This window comes from Diceros bicornis, chromosome 16, assembly GCF_020826845.1.
Source record: "Diceros bicornis minor isolate mBicDic1 chromosome 16, mDicBic1.mat.cur, whole genome shotgun sequence".
Classification (NCBI taxonomy): Eukaryota; Metazoa; Chordata; class Mammalia; order Perissodactyla; family Rhinocerotidae; genus Diceros; species Diceros bicornis.
In genome coordinates this window covers 65,259,432-65,279,423 of record NC_080755.1, presented here as the reverse complement: position 1 = coordinate 65,279,423, position 19,992 = coordinate 65,259,432, and the positions used below count along the sequence as shown (strand labels likewise).

The 19,992-nt window shown below is 39.8% G+C and overlaps 1 protein-coding gene across 6 annotated transcripts in view; it reads right to left on the bottom strand.

Moving 5' to 3' along the window:
• The window catches only part of ZNF236 (zinc finger protein 236), a 118,673-nt gene that overhangs the window by 26,834 nt on the left and 71,847 nt on the right, over window positions 1-19,992 (bottom strand). For 5 of the 6 annotated variants that reach the window (XM_058557320.1, XM_058557324.1, XM_058557323.1 and 2 more), the window contains 11 exons: window positions 19,085-19,338; window positions 17,394-17,495; window positions 16,735-16,886; window positions 15,237-15,340; window positions 11,452-11,603; window positions 9,543-9,755; window positions 6,288-6,570; window positions 3,730-3,833; window positions 1,516-1,878; window positions 555-700; window positions 220-460 (listed from right to left, as the gene is read on the bottom strand). In XM_058557320.1, coding sequence (XP_058413303.1) covers window positions 220-460; window positions 555-700; window positions 1,516-1,878; window positions 3,730-3,833; window positions 6,288-6,570; window positions 9,543-9,755; window positions 11,452-11,603; window positions 15,237-15,340; window positions 16,735-16,886; window positions 17,394-17,495; window positions 19,085-19,338 — 2,114 coding nt within the window. The remainder of the gene's footprint in view (window positions 1-219; window positions 461-554; window positions 701-1,515; window positions 1,879-3,729; window positions 3,834-6,287; window positions 6,571-9,542; window positions 9,756-11,451; window positions 11,604-15,236; window positions 15,341-16,734; window positions 16,887-17,393; window positions 17,496-19,084; window positions 19,339-19,992) is intronic. The other variant, XM_058557321.1, reaches the window with a different exon arrangement.

The window sequence follows — 19,992 nt, the reverse complement described above, 5'->3', positions numbered from 1 at the left end:
CAAAAGTAATTATATGAATGTAGTGATCTATGTGCCTATATTAAATAAACATCATTTATCACAAGAAAATGTTACTTCACTCTTAGGACATTTGATTTATTTGGTGAGCTTTATAAGGAGAAGGGAATGGCAGCACAGTGTCCTAAAATCAAATATGTGACTGGAAGCAAGAAGCTGAAACGCCAGCTGTGAAAATGGACAAAAGTGAATGGCTCCTACCACTGCTGTTAGTGGTCAACACGGAATCCTGCTCGGACAGCGGGCCTATGGTCAGATTGGCAGATGTCACCGTGGGCTGTAAGGACAGGCCTGAGATGGGCTGGATGACCACACTGGCTGGGACTGTACTGTCCGGTGTCTGAAGAGAGCTACTTTGTGGGGCGAGGCCAGGCTCCCCTGTCAGCTGCTGAGCAAGCAAGTTGCTCTGCTGTAATGTTTGCTGCAAAATGCTTGGATCAATCTGAAAAGCAACACAGATACTTGTAATGAAAATTTCATGCTTACGTGTGATTTAGACCATGTTTAAGCACAGAAAACCATGGCAGGTGTCATACCTGTAATGTGATATTATTAATGCTGGAGGCATCAATTCCAGAAATTTGAACATTTGGCCCAACCAGGTTAGCAGCCAGCTGTAACTGTATTCCTTCTAGGGTGGCCAAGCTCCCGTCCGTCAAAGACACTGTCCAGTCACCACCAGCTGCAGAGAAAGAGAATGGGAATGAATGGACATCAGACAAGCTTCTTAAATTAAAAAAAACTCATTTAAATGAGTTTTTACATAGAGATTTTTAAACAAGTTTTAATCAATATGATCTAATTAATGAGTACTAATATTTACTTCACACCATACACACACACTGTCTAATTTAATCATCACAAAACAAACTCTGTGAAATAGATAATCATATTATCCATTTCAAGCATAACAGGAAACTAGGCTCAAAGAGATTACGCTGATTAGACCAAGATTTAAAAAAACAACTAATAATTGTGTTTTGTTAGGCTTTAATCTCACCATGGGACACAGAAACAGAAAGAAAGCCACGTAAGATGCTAATAGCTATTAACATTTGTTATATTTATTTGTAAGTACACAAAAAATTCAACTGGCTAAAATTCAATACTTCTCAAGCACTATGTAACCCAATAGCAACTATGTAATTCTAATATATTAAAAACAATGTTAATGAGTAGTTATAAATTACACATCTCATTATTAAATTTGTGAGAATGCTAACTGAGAAAGAAACAAGTTTAAACCCAGTAAAAACAAAAGCTAAACACAGTGCTAAAGTATTAAAAAGGAGATGTGATGGAAGAAAGAATGGCAAATGGGAGGGTAACTGGCTAAAGATGAAATTTCCATTTTTCTGACTGCCATATCCAGGAAATTCAAGGAGGGGCAGGGTTCTGTTGCTGACAGTAACGTTTCTTCACTACTGGCACAGGCAAAAGTGACATCTGTTAGTTTGCTTACTGTGCCATCCTCCATTCACCAGACTCGATATTTACCTGACATAGAGGCTGGAAGGACCGCCTGACCCACTAGTCCTTGCTGAAGTAAATTCTGATCAAACTGTCCTGTTAGAACAGAGTTGTTCATGATAAACACATTAGGATCAGAGGACGGATTGAGGAGGTTGATGGGCTGGAGTCCTTCTGATGAACTTCGGGTCACAGGTTTTCTGGCTTTCTTTGGGTCTGGTTTATAATGAAACTGCATGTGAGTCTTCCTTCGCCCAGATGTACGGAAACGTAACTCACAATGGGGACATTTGAAAGGCTTTGCTCCTGTGTGCAAACGCATGTGGACTTTCAGACTTCCCTTTGTAGAAAAAGCGTTGCTGCAGACGTGACAACTGAAGAGTTTCTGACCTGCAGAAAGGCCAGCCAAGAATCAAGAGGAGTCGATGACCGCGTTACATTCACAGGCACCCAGTCAACCAGTCGGCATGGATGCGAACGTGCTGAATCCACGCACTCCAGGGCTTCAAAGAGAATCCTTTTCTCCCACAGGATGTTATGGATGTGAAACAGAGCTGCTATAGAAACTTAAAAGTTAACTAAGTACATTGTTTACAACTTGAATTTAGTATTTTCCCAACACTTTGCTGCTACGGTGTCTCTAACCCACTGCATCATGAACCCGGACAGAAGCTAAGGGGAGGATGCCTTAACCGCTAAGCCAGGCATCACTGTCACCTCTCTCTGATTTTACAAAGGCCATGTTAATAAATATGTCTCATTACTTCATTTTCTTTTCTGCAAAGGGGGCACCCGAGACGCCAGCACAGATAGAAACCACCTTGGAGAATGAGCTCTGGGCTCACAGCACCATGGATCCAGCACCATGTGCCCTGCTCCTGGACACTAGCTCTTCTAATGCACACAGGGTGTAACACTGGCCACGAAGGCAGACCTGAGTGCCCTATCATGAGCATCGACCCTGCTCTGGAGAGTCCCTGAGAGGAGAAAAACGTTGTCCTGGTTTTCTGTTTCCCTCTCCTGCTCTCAGAAACCAATACTGATTCGTACCAGAGATGGGCACCCGGGACTCACCCTAGGACCCGTGAGGCCTGTTATCCTAACACTGCTCGGGGGCCTCAGAAATCACCTGATGATGTCAGAATGGAGAAAAAGGCCCTGACAGATATCTTTCACAGAGACTTTTCTTTCTACCCCTTAAGCATGGGAGCTGACCCTGAATCCCAGTGTGCACGCGTCATGGACATGGCCAGCACCTGCCATGTGCGAGCTGGCGCACTAGACCTGAGGACACAAAGACAGGTGAGTTGGTCCCTCCTGATCCTCAGAGTTCACAGCGCTACACAAGAGGGACAAACACACAGAACCTAGTGAAACAACGGAAACACTGTCCAGAGAAAAGGCATATTGAATGAGTTCATTATCTGTTTATTTAATTCCAAATATTAACCATGAGAAAAGAATCATAAATGTGTGAAATTCCATTTATACTCTTTTGGTTAATTCCACTTATAATCAAAAATTAAGAATATAAATTAGTCTGATAATCATAATCCTATGAATCACGACAACAACTCTAACATTCCCTGAGAGTTACTGTGTGCCACTTTCCTAAGCCCATTTTCCACATGAGGACACAGAGGCTCAGAGAAGTGGCTTACAGGAGGAGCACAGAGTTCAAACCACGCAGTGGGGCAGAGCCTGCCCTCTTGACCACTGGGATACACAGTACAGAATCAGGAAGCAAAGGCTTAATATATTTTAATTAGGACAATTAACCTTCAGTTCCTCAAATTAGATGAAGAAAAGAAAATGGCCATGGAAATTGTATATTAATTTTTTTCCTATCTAAGGTTTCCCCCCACATAAAAGGAATTTACTACCTGATAACTGTAATCAGATTTGCTAAGCCCCCAGTTCTTACAAAACCTCAGCAAACTGAATCTCTCTGGCATGAATAAGACTGAGAGGTAATCTTTTTACCAAAGGTATTTAAGTCTCAGTAAGAATACAAGGTGACATAACTTGACATTTGAGATCTAGCTCCTTCTCCTTAGTGTTACAGAGACCATTTTCCCCATGTCAGGGACCAAAAGTCTTTTATATCCATTTCTTCATGGTTCCTGATTTTTAAGCTTTCTATAATTTTGAAAGTATTTATGTGTACAAAATATATAGGAGCAAACAAAAATAAAAGGCTATGGTAAGGCATCTACCAATAATGCAGGTTTTTGTTCTCACCTGTGTGAGTCTTCACATGGCAATCTAAAGTAGATTTAACAGTAAAACTCTTCCCACATTCATCACATTTATATGGCTTTTCTCCAGTATGGATTCGAACATGCCTAAACAGAAAGCATTTGCAATTAAGTGTTTTTCTTTTTAATTTTAGATACATTTATAAAAACGTTCATGATTTTAAATTTATAACTATCCATATAAATAAAAATGATGTGTTACTATGTACTGAATAAATTTGACCAAATAAAACTTTAAGACTCACTCTATACAAAGAAAACACCATAAATAAATCCAAAAGACAACAAAAAATCTGCAAGACCAATGAAAACAGGGCTAACTTTCTTAAAAACCAAAGGGCTCTTACAAATCAGCAATAAGGCAAGAAATATCACAGTAGAAAAACGGGCAGTGCATGGGCAGCTTAGAGAAGAAATGCACACAGCCAAATGCCATATGAAAAGGAATTCACTCATACTTAGAATTTAAAAAGATCAAACTAAAATGACCAGACATCATCTTCCCCATCTGTCTGATGAGGGCCTGCTGTTGGCTGGGTGGTCTGGGAACAGGCTGCAGAGGCTGACAGACGTCAATGGCACTGCCAGTCTGGAGGCCAGTGGGTGGTGTCTGTCAGCACTGACCCCTGACACTCACCCAGATGCACACAGGAGCACACCACTGTGGTGTAGTCTAGTAACCAAACACTGAAAACTGAATGTTCATAGAGGAGTCTGGTGAAATGAATTCTGGTACGCCCATGCAGCAGGACACCGTGTCGCCATTTAAAAGAATGAAATAGGTTTGCCGGTGCTGACAAAGAAAGATGTTTAAGACTCAATGATATGTAAAAACTAAACAAAAAACAAAATTTCAGAATTTAATGTAGATATGTATGTGGAGATTTCTGAAAAATGTCCATAAGGAACTGCCAATAGTGGTGATCTCTGGGGAGCAAGACTATTTGTCACTTGACAGCCTCCTGTGCTGTTTTTGTTTTGTTTTGCTTCACCATGATTTTTGCCCAGTTTATAACAGCAGAGGCTGGGCCCTGAACGATTTTTAAATGAAGGCCAGAACAAGAAGATAAATCAGCTGTTAGGCTGCACCACACTCCTTCATTTTAGGTATAGCTGCTGCCTCTCTTTTTCATTTCGTGATGCCGACGTCATTAGTACACACTGACGACATTAAGCCTTCTCCATCTCCTGTCCTTATCGGCTGCTCCTCAGCAGCACCCACAGGACCACAGCCTTGTAGGCATCTAAACTGGCGTGTGGATCCCCATGGGGCTGTCTCAACACCTCCACACCGGCACCCTTGCCCGGCACGCGTTCTCATCTATGATTCCCACGTCTGCCTCCCACCACTGACCCTGACTCTCCCAATCGGCCAGCTCATCAGTTCCTCTTGGCCACATATGGCCACTTGCAGCCTGGACCCCACTTACAAAGCATCCGAGCTCTTTCCTCAGAACTCCCTGAACCTCTCCTCAGTTTAACCCTCTACTGTCTTACTCCCCACGTCACATCACACCGCTGACCTCTGAGACTCCTCCACCTGGCCTGCCGAGAGTGCTGGGGACACATTCAGGCCCAAGCAATCCAGCTCCATCTGGGCTTTCTCTAATCCGCCCTCATCCACCTCACCACCACTCTCTCACTGACGCCCTTCCCCTTCCCACTGGGGTAGAAATAGAAGGCCTGCAGTCACCTTCCATGGTCACTAGATGAGCACTTCCAACTTACAGCTACTCAACAACCAGCCACTCTCTTCTCCATTGCCTTCTACCTCACGTGGAGTGTTACGTGGAGTAAAGAGGAACTGCTTGGTTTCCGGAAGCAGCCTGCTCTATTATTACCCATCTGAACATCCTAACAGTTCTTCCTTTTAAGTTGCCCTATACCTGTCACTCATTAGTTCCATCTCCTAAAGCAAAGAATAAGTGTCCCCTTATTGTATATAGCAACCCTTCAGCTATATTAAGAGAATGTTATACTTCGGTCTTCTTTTCCCCAGTCTGAACGTTCCTAGAGCCGTTCTATCATTTGCCATGTGTCTTGGTTTCTATCTTCACCATTCTGTCGACTGGATCTCATGTCAATCACTGCTATTCGCCTGACCTGCCCTCATCCCACGCTGCCTCGAGACCTCTCCCCTTACTCTCTAACTTGGTACATGCTTGTGCCCTCGTTCCTCACGCAGACCAGCAGTCCCACTGCTGTTCTGCATCCCTATAAAGCCTGGCACCATGTCTTTCTCAATGAATAATTAATCTTCAATTTTTTTCACTACTACCACAATTATACAGAAATAAGCAGAAGCAATCTACAGAGAAAAAACAAATTTCTACTTAACATTCTGAATGAGCTTAAAAGGAAGCCTCAAAATTTATACCGGTTTAAAAGCACAACTCAAGAAAGTAATCAGCTACATGTGGCCATATGTGGCCAGTGGCACCAGGTTCAGAAACTGACCTGGCCTTCTCCAGGAAAAGTGATCCAAGGAACACACAGAGCACATTTCCCAATCCTCAGAACAGTGTTGGCCCCGGATCTTACCTTACTAAATCACTGGGCTTTTTAAAGCTCTTGGGGCAGTAAGAACAGCAGTTGGCGTACTTGGGCTCGGCCTCGAGCTCCGCCTGCCTGTCTTTCATCTCGCTGATGCGGTCCTTCTCTGCGGCCGACTGCACGAGGACCTGCTCGGAGACAGTGGCGCTTTCCTGAGGCCGAATTTTGGCTAATTGTGCTGTCTCCTCCTCTGTGAAAGTGATGACCTCGGGACGAGCCTTTCTAGACGTATTTCTTTCAGAATTGTCTTCCTCTTCCTCCATACACATATCTAAACAAAATATAGGAAAAAGGATCAAATCCTAATAAAAAATTAAGTTTTAACAGAACAAGTAAATTAAAACTAAACAAGTGTGTAAGGTTAAGATTAATAACTCGCTGAAGCTATATTTGAGATGGTAAAGAGTTTTTTCCCCACCACAATTCTATTGAGAAAGGAAGCAGGATCCCCAGAAAGAAAACAGCACAGCGAAGAGTGTGCTGTAGGGAAGCAAATACTGACACCAGAAATGCTATGATTAAAGACTGCCTTCCACCCTTTGCTGTCAACCCAGCAGTGGTCTTTGAAACTGTCAGTGTCCACACAAGCCACCAATATTCATAAATATAGATATTCGTTTATTAATATGGGCAAAAAATGAATTATCATCAGATAAAGAAAATCAACAGCCCAAAAGAGGAAACCAAATCGACAAATTAGCAAATAGCCCCCAATTAAAAAGACTAAATGAAAGACAAAAATTTTTTTAAATATATATGTTTAGATATTCTCTCACTGAAATATAAAGATATATTTACATTGAATAAAAACAAGAATAAGCTGCTATTTAAATGTCACAGAGAAAGAAAAAACATTTGGGGCCGGCTGCGTGGCTTAGGGGTTAAGTGCGCGCACTCTGCTGCTGGCAGCCTGGGTTCGGATCCCGGGTGCGCACCGACGCACTGCTTCTCCGGCCATGCTGAGGCCGCGTCCCACATACAGCAACTAGAAGGATGTGCAGCTATGACATACAACTATCTACTGGGGCTTTGGGGGGAAAAATAAATAAAATTGAAAAAAAAAAAAGAAAAAACATTTGGCTGGGAGTAGGTCATTATTGCACAAATGACTAAAAAAATTTAAAAAAAACCTCAACAGAAACATAAAATAGCAAAATGAACAGTGCCTAAAACTAAAATAGGGAATTAAAAAATCAGATGATTCTCTTAGAATAAAGGGGGAAAAAGATGAGTGAGGTGTGAGAGAGAGGGAAAGGAGGAAAGCGAGGGCTGGGAGGGAGGTGAGAGAAGGTGAACCACGGAGGATACGGCCATTTAGTAGGACTTCCAGAACAAGAACATACAATGATCTAAAATTCCACATTACGTCAGTAAAATCTGGAAAGATTTGAGGGCAGCATGTTATAGATCGTGGTCCCACCAAAGATGATAAAGAAACATGGAGTTACTTATGTTAATTTTAAAGCAGTCAAGAACACAATCAATACAGCAAAAGTCATTGAAAGAAGAAAAAGCAGTAAAATGTGGCACAATAAGTAGAAGATGTAAAATAAGGTGGCAGTGTTAGGCCAAACAGGTTTACTGTCACAATAAATGTGAAGGAATTAAATCTCTATTACAAGACTCTAGATTTGGGTAAAAGGAAACAATTTAACAAGTGACTTTTCATTTATGGACAAAGGAGTTCTTTTCCTTTGATGACCCGAAATAGGAAAACAAAAATTTATAAAGGTGTATCTAAATATATACATAGCAGTGCGGCAAAGCTGCAATAGAAGCCCCCAAATCAATCCTAACAGCACTGATTTAATGGTATTAGATGCTCTACTAATTGATGGGAAGGAATATGTAATTAGACTGAGATTATTTGTATTAGCTGATTAGTTAACACTTTCCAAACTATCGAGTTCTAGAAATAGTACTTGGATGCCCTATATTTTTTAATTCATTGTAAGGAAAAGAGTTATTTTCTTTTTATACTTTACTAAATCATGACAATAAAAAAATGGAAATAAAGGCTTTACTAGTTACTATGAGATTGAAAAATGTGAGCTATTTCACTAGGTATAACAGGCCAGAAACGTCAATAATCTGAATGATCTACTGAAGAAATGAGAGGAACAGCTGCCCTGCAGCGGAGAAGTCAGAGTTTTCGTTATCTTAAGGTAGGTTAGGCACACTTTAAACACTAATTCCCCAAAATATAAGAGAAAGCTACACTGCTATCATTTCAGCACAGCACATTGGGGACAATTGTGACCTTGAGGTAAGGTGAACACAAAGCAGATGGGGGAACAGCAATTAGGGAGAGAAGCCAATGAATCGTTGTCACATCTGACCACTGTGAAGACATCAACCTCACGATCACACCCGTCTTGTCACACTTACTCCAGAGATCCTGAGCACCAACGGTGTGCAGTGCTGGTCACGGCACAGGCAGCAGTCCAGGCCCCACAACACACACATTCAAACTAGCATAACCCACGCTGTGTACTGAATAACGTCAGTGAAAAAAATTAAAATGCTGTGTCCTGGCACCATGTGTCAAAATATACAATGTGCACATTCTTAACACTAATTTCACTTGTGGAATTTGCTACAAAGAAATCATCTGATAAGTACAAAAAGTATAAGCACAAGATAATACTCTTGGGATTACTATATTTACTTGGTATAAGACTTGGGAAAATCAGCTTATCTAATGTTTAGTTAGCTATACAGTGTTTCATGTCAATTAAATAAGATAATGTAGGTGGTAAGCACAGTTTGTCAAGGGTTAAATTACTACATAAACGCTAGCTATTCCTACTGCAGTGAAAGACTGGATAATAGCTACACGTCCATCAATAGGAAATTATGTAATAAAGTATAATGGAATTCCATGTAGTCATTTGAGTTGATGTAGATATTATGTCTACAATAAACATTGGTGGAGGGAAAATTAAGTGGACTGCAACACGATATATAGCATGACTTCCTACTTGTTAAGAAATTAAGATCTCTACCCATACATACGTACACGCAAGGAAGGAAGCCTGCATTGTTACAGTAGGTGCTGATTTTCTGCTGTGTGGTGATTGCTGAGATTATAAGTTTTCCTCGTGTCCCTCTGAATTTTTTTCAAAGAGCACATATTGCTTTCATAATTAGAAAATAAAATTAACTTTAAAGGTGATTTGTACGTTAACTTATCACAAAGTTAGCACCTGGTTAATAAACCTGGAATCAACAAACGAAGAATACCTCCTCCTTCTGCCTCTCCAGTTGCCGACACAGCAGAGGGGGCAGTCTGGTGCCTCTTCATGTGCTTTTTACAGTGAACTGTGGTTCGGAAGCCCTGCTCACAAAACGGACATTTGTAAGGCTTCATGCTCATGTGTGTGGCCATGTGCCTGGTGAGGCTGCCGTTGGTCGTGAACGAAGCATTGCAGACGCTGCAGCTGAACGCCTTTACTCCTATGACAGAGAAACAAGGTAGAAAACCGAATTTCATTACCTTAAAATCGTAAGTAGCCATCAGCAAACAAAGATATGTTCAATAGGCCAAAAATTAAAGACCACTTATTTGCTGTGGTCTCCTATTTTTAGGAGCTAAATTATTTTAAGATGGAAACTGACCTAGTGTGTCTGACTACACTCGCTAGTGAAATTAAAGCCTCCAGGAACGTTTCTCTAAACAAATGTCAAGTTCTCTCCGCCTGCAGCCTTTTACATTTAAAATGGCAACATGTTTGTGGATTCTACCCCGGAAATGTTTCTTTAAATCCATCTTTTTTCATCATTCCCACAGTAAATGACTTAGATTAGGCCCTAAGGAATAGCCTACAACATCTCTATACAGCTTTATTTTCAAATAAAGTCTGATCAGAAGACCTCTGTCCTCCGGACTAATGACATAAAAGCAAGCCTGGAAAGGTCCCCATCTTTTCTTCACAGAGTGGCTACCTTGACTTTCCAAACCACAAAGCTGACCAGCCGCTGCTCCTTGTAAAGGTCGTACTGGCTTCCCTCTGCTAGAGGTAATGCTGTCTCCTTCGTAGGACCTTCAAAGCACCACATAACCTGCTCTCAGCCCATCTGCCCAGCACCAGTTAAAACCACTCCCCAACCACCAACTTAAGGACTACTCCATAAAACCTTTGCTTGTTTTGTTTATATGTTTTTAAGCTGTACACCTTTATTTTCAAATAAAGCCTTATACAGAATATATGTTGATATTAAACAGAAATATTAATATAGTAAATAAATATATTCAATGTATTAAACATAAGTAATATATGTAAAATATATTTAACTGCAAATCCTGTATCTGATAAAGAACATATTAAAAAAACTCTTTTACAACTCAATAATAAGAATACAAATAATCTAATTTAAAAATGGCATAGGATTAGAATAGACATTTCTCAATAAGCACATGAAAAGATGCTCCACATTATTAGCCACTGGAGAAATGCAAATCAAACCCACGATTAGATACCACTTCACACTCATAAGGATGGTCATAACACAAAAGACAGACAACAAGTGTTGAGAAGAATGTGAAATTGGAACGCTCGCACATTGCTGGTGGACAAGTAAAATGGTGCAGCCACTTTGGAAAACAGTTTGGTAAACTCAAAGGTTTAAACAGTTATCATATGACCAAGCAATCCCACTCCTAAATAGAGAAATGAAAACATACATTTGCACAAAAACTTACAGACAAATGTTCACAGCTGGATTATTCCTAATAGCCAAAAAATGGAAACAACTCAAATGTCTAACAACTGATGAATGGATAAATCAAATGTGGTCCATCCACACAGTGGAATATTACTCAGCTAGAAAAATGAATGGAGTACTGATACATGCTACAATGTGGATGAACCGTGAACAAATGCTAAGTGGAAGAAGCCAGTGACACAGATCATATGTTGTATGATCCCATTTATATGAAATATTGAGAACAGGCAAATCCATAGAGACAGAAAGTAGATCAGTGGTTGCCTGGGGCTGGGGGCATTGAGGGGACAGGGGGAGCGACTGCTAATGGCTACAGAGTTTCTTTTGGATGTGATGAAAATATCCTAGAATTAGAAGTGGTGATGGCTGCACAACTCCATGAACATACTGAAAACCACATAATCTCCAGTGCAAGGCAGACAATGACCTGTGTGCGTCTTCTCGTGGGACTTGAGGACCCCGGAGGAAACGAAGCCACGCCCACAGAGCTTGCACTTGTAGGGCTTCTCCCCAGTGTGGGATCGCACGTGCTGCTTCAAGTGGCTGGACTTCTTAAAGCCTTTGTTGCAGTAGTCACATCTGTAAACACAACACAAAGAGCACAGACCATGTTAATTCACAGTGTAATTACAAACATAACATCTGAGAATGGAAGAAAAGATGACAATCTTCACCAACAATCATTAAACAATCAGGCATAATTGTTCTAGAAACTAGATGTGCTCTCCAACATTTAAAAAATTATAAAATATTAGCAATAATACTTTGTTAGATCAAATTCTGCTCAGAGTATTTGTAGTCTTAAACGTATTTTATTATTTCAAAATTAGTAAATCCTACAGTAATTTCCCAGCAGGCATGATATTTGATTAATTAGAAACTCTTTCTTTAAACATGACAGGAAGAAAATTTAAGACATGCTATTTTCTTTACTAAATCATAAGACTCTGGGAAACCGTCCATTGCTTCAGGGTCAGAATCACTCCTGGACCTGGACACTTGGAAATGCTAACTCTCATATACTCTTTTGGTTTATAAAATACTTTACAAAACATATTTCACTGGAGCTATTTTGAATAATATATAAATATGCAGTATTACTGTCCCCTCAGTTATTACGGAATATATTAAAATTACTTTAAGGATGAAAATAATTATAAATGTCAAAATTCCTATTCACATATTATTAAAAACTAAAAAGAGAAGATTTAGAAAGCTTAATCCATTATATTTCCCTATTTTTTCCATTTCCAAGCTTTAATTTGTGGTAGGAAGCTAGTGACCTTCCAAACCATAGTCTAAGACCAAGTACCTATATAGATGTGACCAACATTCCTCTAAGGTCCAAACTAAACTAAAGGCTGACTAAATGTAAACACACTCAGAAATCTCACTCTAATATGCAAGTGTGGTTTAGTGAGGTTATCTATTAAAAATAAAAAAGCAAGCAAACAGCATTCATCAGCTGATTTTTGAAAGAATTCTGCAAATGAAATCAGGATTGATTCTGGTCTACAAGTCAGTAGAAGAAAATGATCTATTTCTAAAACCAAGTACCACTAAACCATTTGATATTTACTGAGAAAGGTTCTGTAATAAGGAGTCAACTTTTCAAAAGAGTCACATCTATTAACTAAAACCAACCACCACCAACAGAACATATTGGTAGTACTGTGGAGAAACAACCATCCTTCACAGACTGGTCTGAAAGCCAGACCTTCACCACCTGGCCCCAGACAACATTCTGGCCTCGCCTGCAGCCACTCTCCCACCTCAAGGACCATGCTCTGTCCACATGGAGATGGGACCCTTCGCTGCCTGTCAAACACCACTTCCTCTCTCTCCATGGACTACACCTGCCTGCTCTGCCAACCACATTTATTCCTCCAAAGTGTCCAATAACAACCTAAATTACAGGAGCTAACACTTAGGGCAAGCTCCTATAGACAACCATCACGCCAGGGAGTATGCACAGCATTTCAATTACTCCTCATCACAACTCTGGGAGGCGTATTCCTCAGAAGAGATTAGGTGATGTGTTGAGTTCTCAGTGACAGTACCCACAGAAACACCTCCTCTGAACTGAGACTTTGTCCAGGAATCACATCTCCAGGGAACTTTGCTACCCTCTACTTTTGTCATACTTATGGGACAAAAGATAATAAAATTATAGGCTCTAGGTTCCATGTTTCTTAATGTCTTAGGGGAGGATCCTTGACCTCCTTGAGGTTCCAATGAAAGCTACATATCCTCTCCTCAGAAAACCATACAAGCACACAAACCTCTCCCTTGTGGTTAGTCCATCCTCACCTTGCTCGCCCTAAGTGGAGGGTCCACGGGTGCAATCTTTGAGCCTCTTCTCTTTTTTATGGGCAAGTACCCCCACGGCTTTAAATATTAGTCTACATACTGATAACTTCCAAATGTGTACTTCCAGCCTGGACCTCTCTCCTTAATTCCAATCTGGTATAAGGAGCTACCTACATGACATTTCCCCTCGAATATCAATCCTAATGACCAAAATCAAGTCTTGGTCTTGATACCAAAACCTGCCCCGCCCAGGCTCTTCCCTTTCCCAGGGATAGTAATTTCATTCTTCTAGTTGCTCAGGTCAAAATCCTAGTAGTCATCCTTAACTCTTCTCTTTCTCTCACACCTTTATCTGTAATAAATCCTGTAGGTTCTACCTTCTAAATAGACCCAGAGGTTAAGACCACTCCCTATGACGGCAACAACTCTCTCTTCAGTCAGCTCCACACGGCACTTAGCACTCCCTTCCTGCTTTATCCTTCTCCAGGGCCCACAGCAACACATGATCTACTGTGTAGTTTACTTACTTACTTTGCTTATTATCTCTTTCCACTAGAATGTAAACTCCATGAGGACTGAGGGTTTTTTTTCTGTTGTGCTCACTAATATAGCCCTAGTGCTTGGCACATAGCAGGTTCTTAATAAATGCTGAATGATGAATGAATGATGCAAGACTAGAAGTGCAGAAAGGCCCAAGCATATGTCACAAAGGAATCATGAGAAAACACTAGATTAATCTCACTTAAAAATACCAATGCAAAATCCCAAATTAAACACTAGCAAAAAATTACTTGTTGAATAAACGGAAGTGTGAATAAAATACCAGGAGAGTCACAGAAATCCTGAAGCCCATCTATGTATATCCCCTAAAAATCCATGGACCCCCCAAATTAAGAACCACTGCTCTAATATATTTTTGATTTTGAAAATTCATGAAGATCTCAGGATAATATACTTCTGAAGGTATAGAATTTAATATATAAGAATACTGGTTCATGGTACTTAAGATCTTGTGTGAGAAACAAATCCTACAAAAATGAAACAAAGGAGTTACTTGGCCTCCCAAAAATTATGTGCTTAATAATATTAGCAAAACTTATCCATTTCAAAAATCTTAATTAAGACCATTCATTTGAGGTAAGGTAGCTCTTCATTTTTTAAGAGTGACTATCAAGTAATGAGGCACATCTTTTTGTTAAATAGCGCTGGAAAAAATTATTAGAATTTAAAAAGTATTTTAAGCAAATAATAAAATTATTAAAATATTATAAAGCCAAGACTATTTCTATTAAAAAAATACTCACTTTACTTTTTTTATTATATATACACTCATATTTAATTGTATAAGAATATATTTTATTCACTGTAAAGGTCTATGTCCCAGTATGAGCCAGGGCAGGGGTCTCTATTTTTCTCACCAGTGTATTCTAAGCATCCAGAACAGCACATGGCACTGAAGGTGCTTAGCACATACTGCTGAATGAATGCACAGATGAAGTGTGAAGTGATGAATTAATTTAAAAAGCTGTCTTTGCAATCATGTTGTACTCTGGCACATACGAAGAGCCTTGGACAAAAAGGTGCACTATAAATTTATTTCTGAAAACATAACAATGGCTTATGGTGGGGACAGGAAGCTAGAGCAGAGTCATTTAAATGCACAGGCCAAGGACGGGCTGCTGCATCCAAATCTCAGCCTGTCACTTATTAGCTGTAGAATTTCAGCAAGTTCATCTCTGTTGTCTCAGATGTTTTATTTATAAAATGGGCATGATAACGGAACCCAGTTCATAGAGTTTTTGATAAAGTTGAATTGCAAAGCCCTTGGAGTGGTGAAGGCACGCGCTTGGCATGCCATGGTGATGAGCCAGCAGTAAGTGAAGCGTCTGTGCCGATGTCTACCTGTAAGAGCGCCGGCTCTGGTCCTCGCTGTCCTCTAGGAACTGGGGACGTTGAGTCTGCAGGTCCAGCTCCTCTTGGGATGACTCTTGAATCAAACGAGTTGTCTAAAATTTAAGAGAAGTATCAAGCAGACTACTTGAATATCTACAAATAAATACAAACAACTCAAGAACAACTAACAACTAAGGGTAAGAACATTCATAAATGCAGATTTAAAAGGAGAAACCCCAAGCAGGTCACTGCAATCATTTGGACCAGATTAATAATAAAAATCATTTATACCAATTTTATTAAATAAAAAATTTTCTATTAACTGGCTTTAATAAAGTTCGATCGAGCATGAAACTGATCTTTCCACATTTTTTATATATCTTAGTAAGAGATTACTCCTTCATGTGCTCTACTCTTACCAAAATCGAATAAAAGCCTACTTTCTGAAAATATTGAGTCTCTTTGCTTGTCACAAAACCACGGGGGGGGGAAAGAGAGCCTGTCCTCCACCCCCAGGAGCAGCAGCATGACTCCGGAGCGCAGTCCATTAACCCCAGACCTTCCTGACACCAATGTTGAGACCCAGGCTCCCACAGCAAGAACCGAGCAAAGATCTGGTCATTGACTTCCGACCCCTCCAGAAAACACCTGTGCTCAACGGACAGAGGGTAAGCTGACCTTTAGGATGTATGAAATGGGCATAGGACAGACCACCAACAGTGGAGAACCTGCCTGTGCGCAGCCACATGTTCACCCGATTGCCATGACCAAACCAGATAAGCCCTATTCCACTAAAGTGAACTGCTGTGCAGTTTTACTCAGAGGGCTCTCGAGTGAAGGGTAAGCTACTAAGTGGCGTGTTCTCCACTACCAAGATTCAGCATCTGCTGCCAATTATGTAGTTTCTGATCCATGAAAAAAATGCTATGAAATGTTCTCTGGAGGGTCCAGGCCGACCACTTGGCAAAGCTACCAACAGTGGCTTTTAAAGAGAGAAAACAATTGATTGGCCAATCATTTTCATCACTATTAAAAAACTTCCAAAAATGTAAAAATCAAAACCAAAACAAAAACTTAAATGTCCCTAACTTGACTAAGAGATAAAAATTCTAAATGATGCATTTAAACATTTATTTTTCATATGTCAGCATTCATTATATTTTTGTTCTAACACATTTCTTTTAAGATTCCACAAATAAAAATGTTTAGGTTTTGTCACTGACGCAACATAATATCCTTCATATATTATTACACAACACTCTAGTGACTTTCCTGAATTTAAACCAAAAAGGTAAAGCCACATCATGGTAATGAAATCCTTAAGTAAAATGAAAGTGTTTTAAGGGAAAAGAAGGCCCTATTTGCTGAACATTTAAGTTTTCACAGGTGAAAGTTACAAGTTACAAGAAGTTAGCATGCCCTCTTAAGTAAGAAAATTTTAAATAATCACAGTGAATAAAACAGAATCTGCTAAATAATGACACATATCTCTTCTGTAAATACTCACTACATTAATCGTGTCAGAGCTAGGAACCTGAAGTAAGTTCTGCTGGTGGAAACTCGTGGAGAGGGCCTGAGATTCTAGTGTACTGGAATCTTGTAACTGCTGGACAGGTGGAAACTGAGTCTGCTGATTGTACGTATCAGTCACTGTAAAACCTGAAATAAATTAGGAAATATGAGTTCTAGAAACAGTATTAAAGTTGCACACAAAAAGGCAAAAACAAGTTGGTTTCATAAATAAAGATGTTTAAAGAAACATTTCTACTTTGTAAAGTAGAATCAGGATCAGTTTTTATCAGCAGGCTCTAAAATTATTTGCTAACAGGCAGGAGCCTGCACTGAGCACATATCCTTACAGTGCAGGCTTACAGACTAGCCACAAACACTCAGTTACCCCTAAGTCCCAATTTCTACTCAATTGTCTTTTCTCGGCTAGAAACCAAGTGTAGAATGGTTGTTAAACTCGCTTTCCAGAAAATATGAGCAGACCACAAAATAGCACATACACACACACACACATACACAAAATCCATGCAAAAAGTTATTTGGCTTGAAACCATAAATTTCAGAAGGGCCTTAAAAAAAACACCTAAGGTTGTTGTAAAATTAAACCCAACCCAGGTACAGCTCATTGTAAAATCCTACGTAAGACCCACCACTGACCCTGGGATAAGCCAGCCGGCTCGAAGGATTGCTGCGGAGGAGCCTGCTCTTCAAACTGGTCCATGGGCCCTTGCAGAGCGTGCTGCGGAGCCACAAACCTATCTGAAGATAAGAATACAAAAAGAAGGGGGCGAAATTCATAACTGTGGAAGTTATTTCAGATCTCCCAATCTGTCCAAAAGGACACTTAAGTGAGTTTTCAAAAACCAGCCTCCTTATTTTGAAACGACAGTAGGAAGCAATTTATATATATATGAGATATGGTTAAGGCATTATCCTCGTACTTCCAGAATATCACTTCACAGTTTATCCTAAAACTTAGACATTCTTCTAAAATGTAACATTCTAAATGCAATTACATTTAACAACTATTTAAAACTTTTTGGATATGCATTGTTCCAGGCAACACAGAGGATAAAAAGTACAAAATCCTGCTTACAGACTAAATACATTTTTGGGACATCCATAAAACAAAACAGTAAACTGGTCAGCAAATTGTTAGCAGGCCTGTACGAGACAAGAAGCCTGTGCCAGACGTAAGTCAACTACAGTAGTCCCCTTTTGTCCGTGGTTTCACTTTCTACAGTTTCAGTTACCCTCAGTCAACCATGGTCTGAAAATATTAAGTGGAAAATTTCAGAAATAAACAATTCATAAGTTTTAAACAGTGTGCCATTCTGAGCAGCACGATGAAATCTCGTGCTGTCCTGTTCCATCTCGCCCGGGGACGTGGGTCCCTTTCTCCGGTGGAACCACGTTGTCTACGCTACCTGCCCATTAGTCACTTAGGTGCAATCTCAGTTATCAGATCGACTGTTGCAGTATCGCAGTGCTTATATTCAAGTAACCATTATTTTACTTAATAATAGCCCCGAAGTGCAAGAGTAGTGATGCTGGCAATTCCGATATGCCAAAGAGAAGCCGTCAAGTGCTTCCTTTAAGTGAAAAGGTGAAAGTTCTCAACTTGATAAGGAAAAAAAAAAATCACATGCTGAGGTTGCTAAGATCTATGGTAACTTTTATTACAGTTTATTGTTAAAATTGTTCTATTTTATTGTTAGTTGTTGTTAATCTCTTACTGTGCCTAATTTATAAATTAAACTTTATCATAGGTATGTATGTGTAAGAAAAACATAGTATATATACGGTTTGGTATTATCTGCGGTTTTAGTCATCCACTGGGGGTCTTGGAATATATCTCCTGAGGATAAGGGGTGACTACTGTATGTGAGACAGTATGTCACTGTGCTCACTGTCTGCAGTTGGGCTGACATCTTTTTTTGGCAAGACTCTATTGATGAAGGAAGAAGTGTGTTGATCAGGAGCCTAATCTCGTTGCAGGCTGGTAACAAACAGTTTGCAGACCTGCACTAGTCTATGCATCAGACTTAAAGTACTGTAATAGAATACTAAAGATCATATAGAAGTATATAAATGTATACTCACTGAAAACGAAAGATATTCTCAATATATTAAGGAGTAAAAGTAGGTTACAAAAAAGTATGCATTGAAAGATCCTATGTCTATAATTCTATATGCATACCAAACTCTCTCTCTCACACACATAAATACATAGCACAACTCAGGATTTAAAATGTCAGAGATGAGATACCAACATGGACTGGAGTGAGCATGAAGAGCTGCAAAACTGTATGGATAATTCCAAAAGTTAAAACTCCTGAAATATTTACCTTCATCTGCTTCCAAAGGTTGATCTGTCAACTGCTGACCAAGTCCTGTTTCTTCTGCGCCTACCACATGCTGTGGCTCCAGGTCTAGCATGGCTTCGGGGTTTGCTGCGACCGCCTCAGCAGTCTGCTGCAGCTCATCGCTCTCAATCTCCACTTGCATCTGAGTGGAGACGTGGATGCTCTGCTGGTCCACGGTACTGTCATCTATTGAGGCGGCTTGTTGATGCTGTTGGAGCTGCTGGGCAAGTTCATATCTTCAAAAAATCAATGATAACTCATAAAGTTAGATGCTGTCAATAATTATTCGCATGGAATACAACTGTGCAAGTTGTAGTTTATTAAATTATTAGTAAATAATTAATAAATTATTAAATAACATTTTTATTTTAAATTATCTCATTTTGAAGTCATGATGGCAATTCAGTTGAAAATTAAATACTATTAATAATTCTGAAGAAAGATCACACTGCCTTATCTTCAGTGCTTTCACAGATTAGTGGCACACGAAGGCAGCAAAGGGAGGGTAAAGAACAACAAACACTGGAATCTTTTAAAAGTTTAAAAAAATTAAAAAGATGCTACACATTTCAAAGTAAAACTCTCCCAACTCAAATTCTGCAATGAGTTAAAGTATTCAGAAAAAGAATTGTACAAAATGAGACAGTGCCTTTACAGACTGATTTCAGTATTATAAACAAATGTGGTGTACGGGGGTGGTGGGCAAAGTCCTAGAACCTGCTGCCTCTCACAGCCGGGGCTGTAGAGGTTTTATCTGACCAAAGAGCCACTGTGTTACAGAACTGGGAGGCATATGACCACTCTGATTTTCTGCAAGATCATTATTCACATTAATACCGCTTTTATGTATACAAAATATATCCACTATATTTTCAGCAGGTCAACAATTT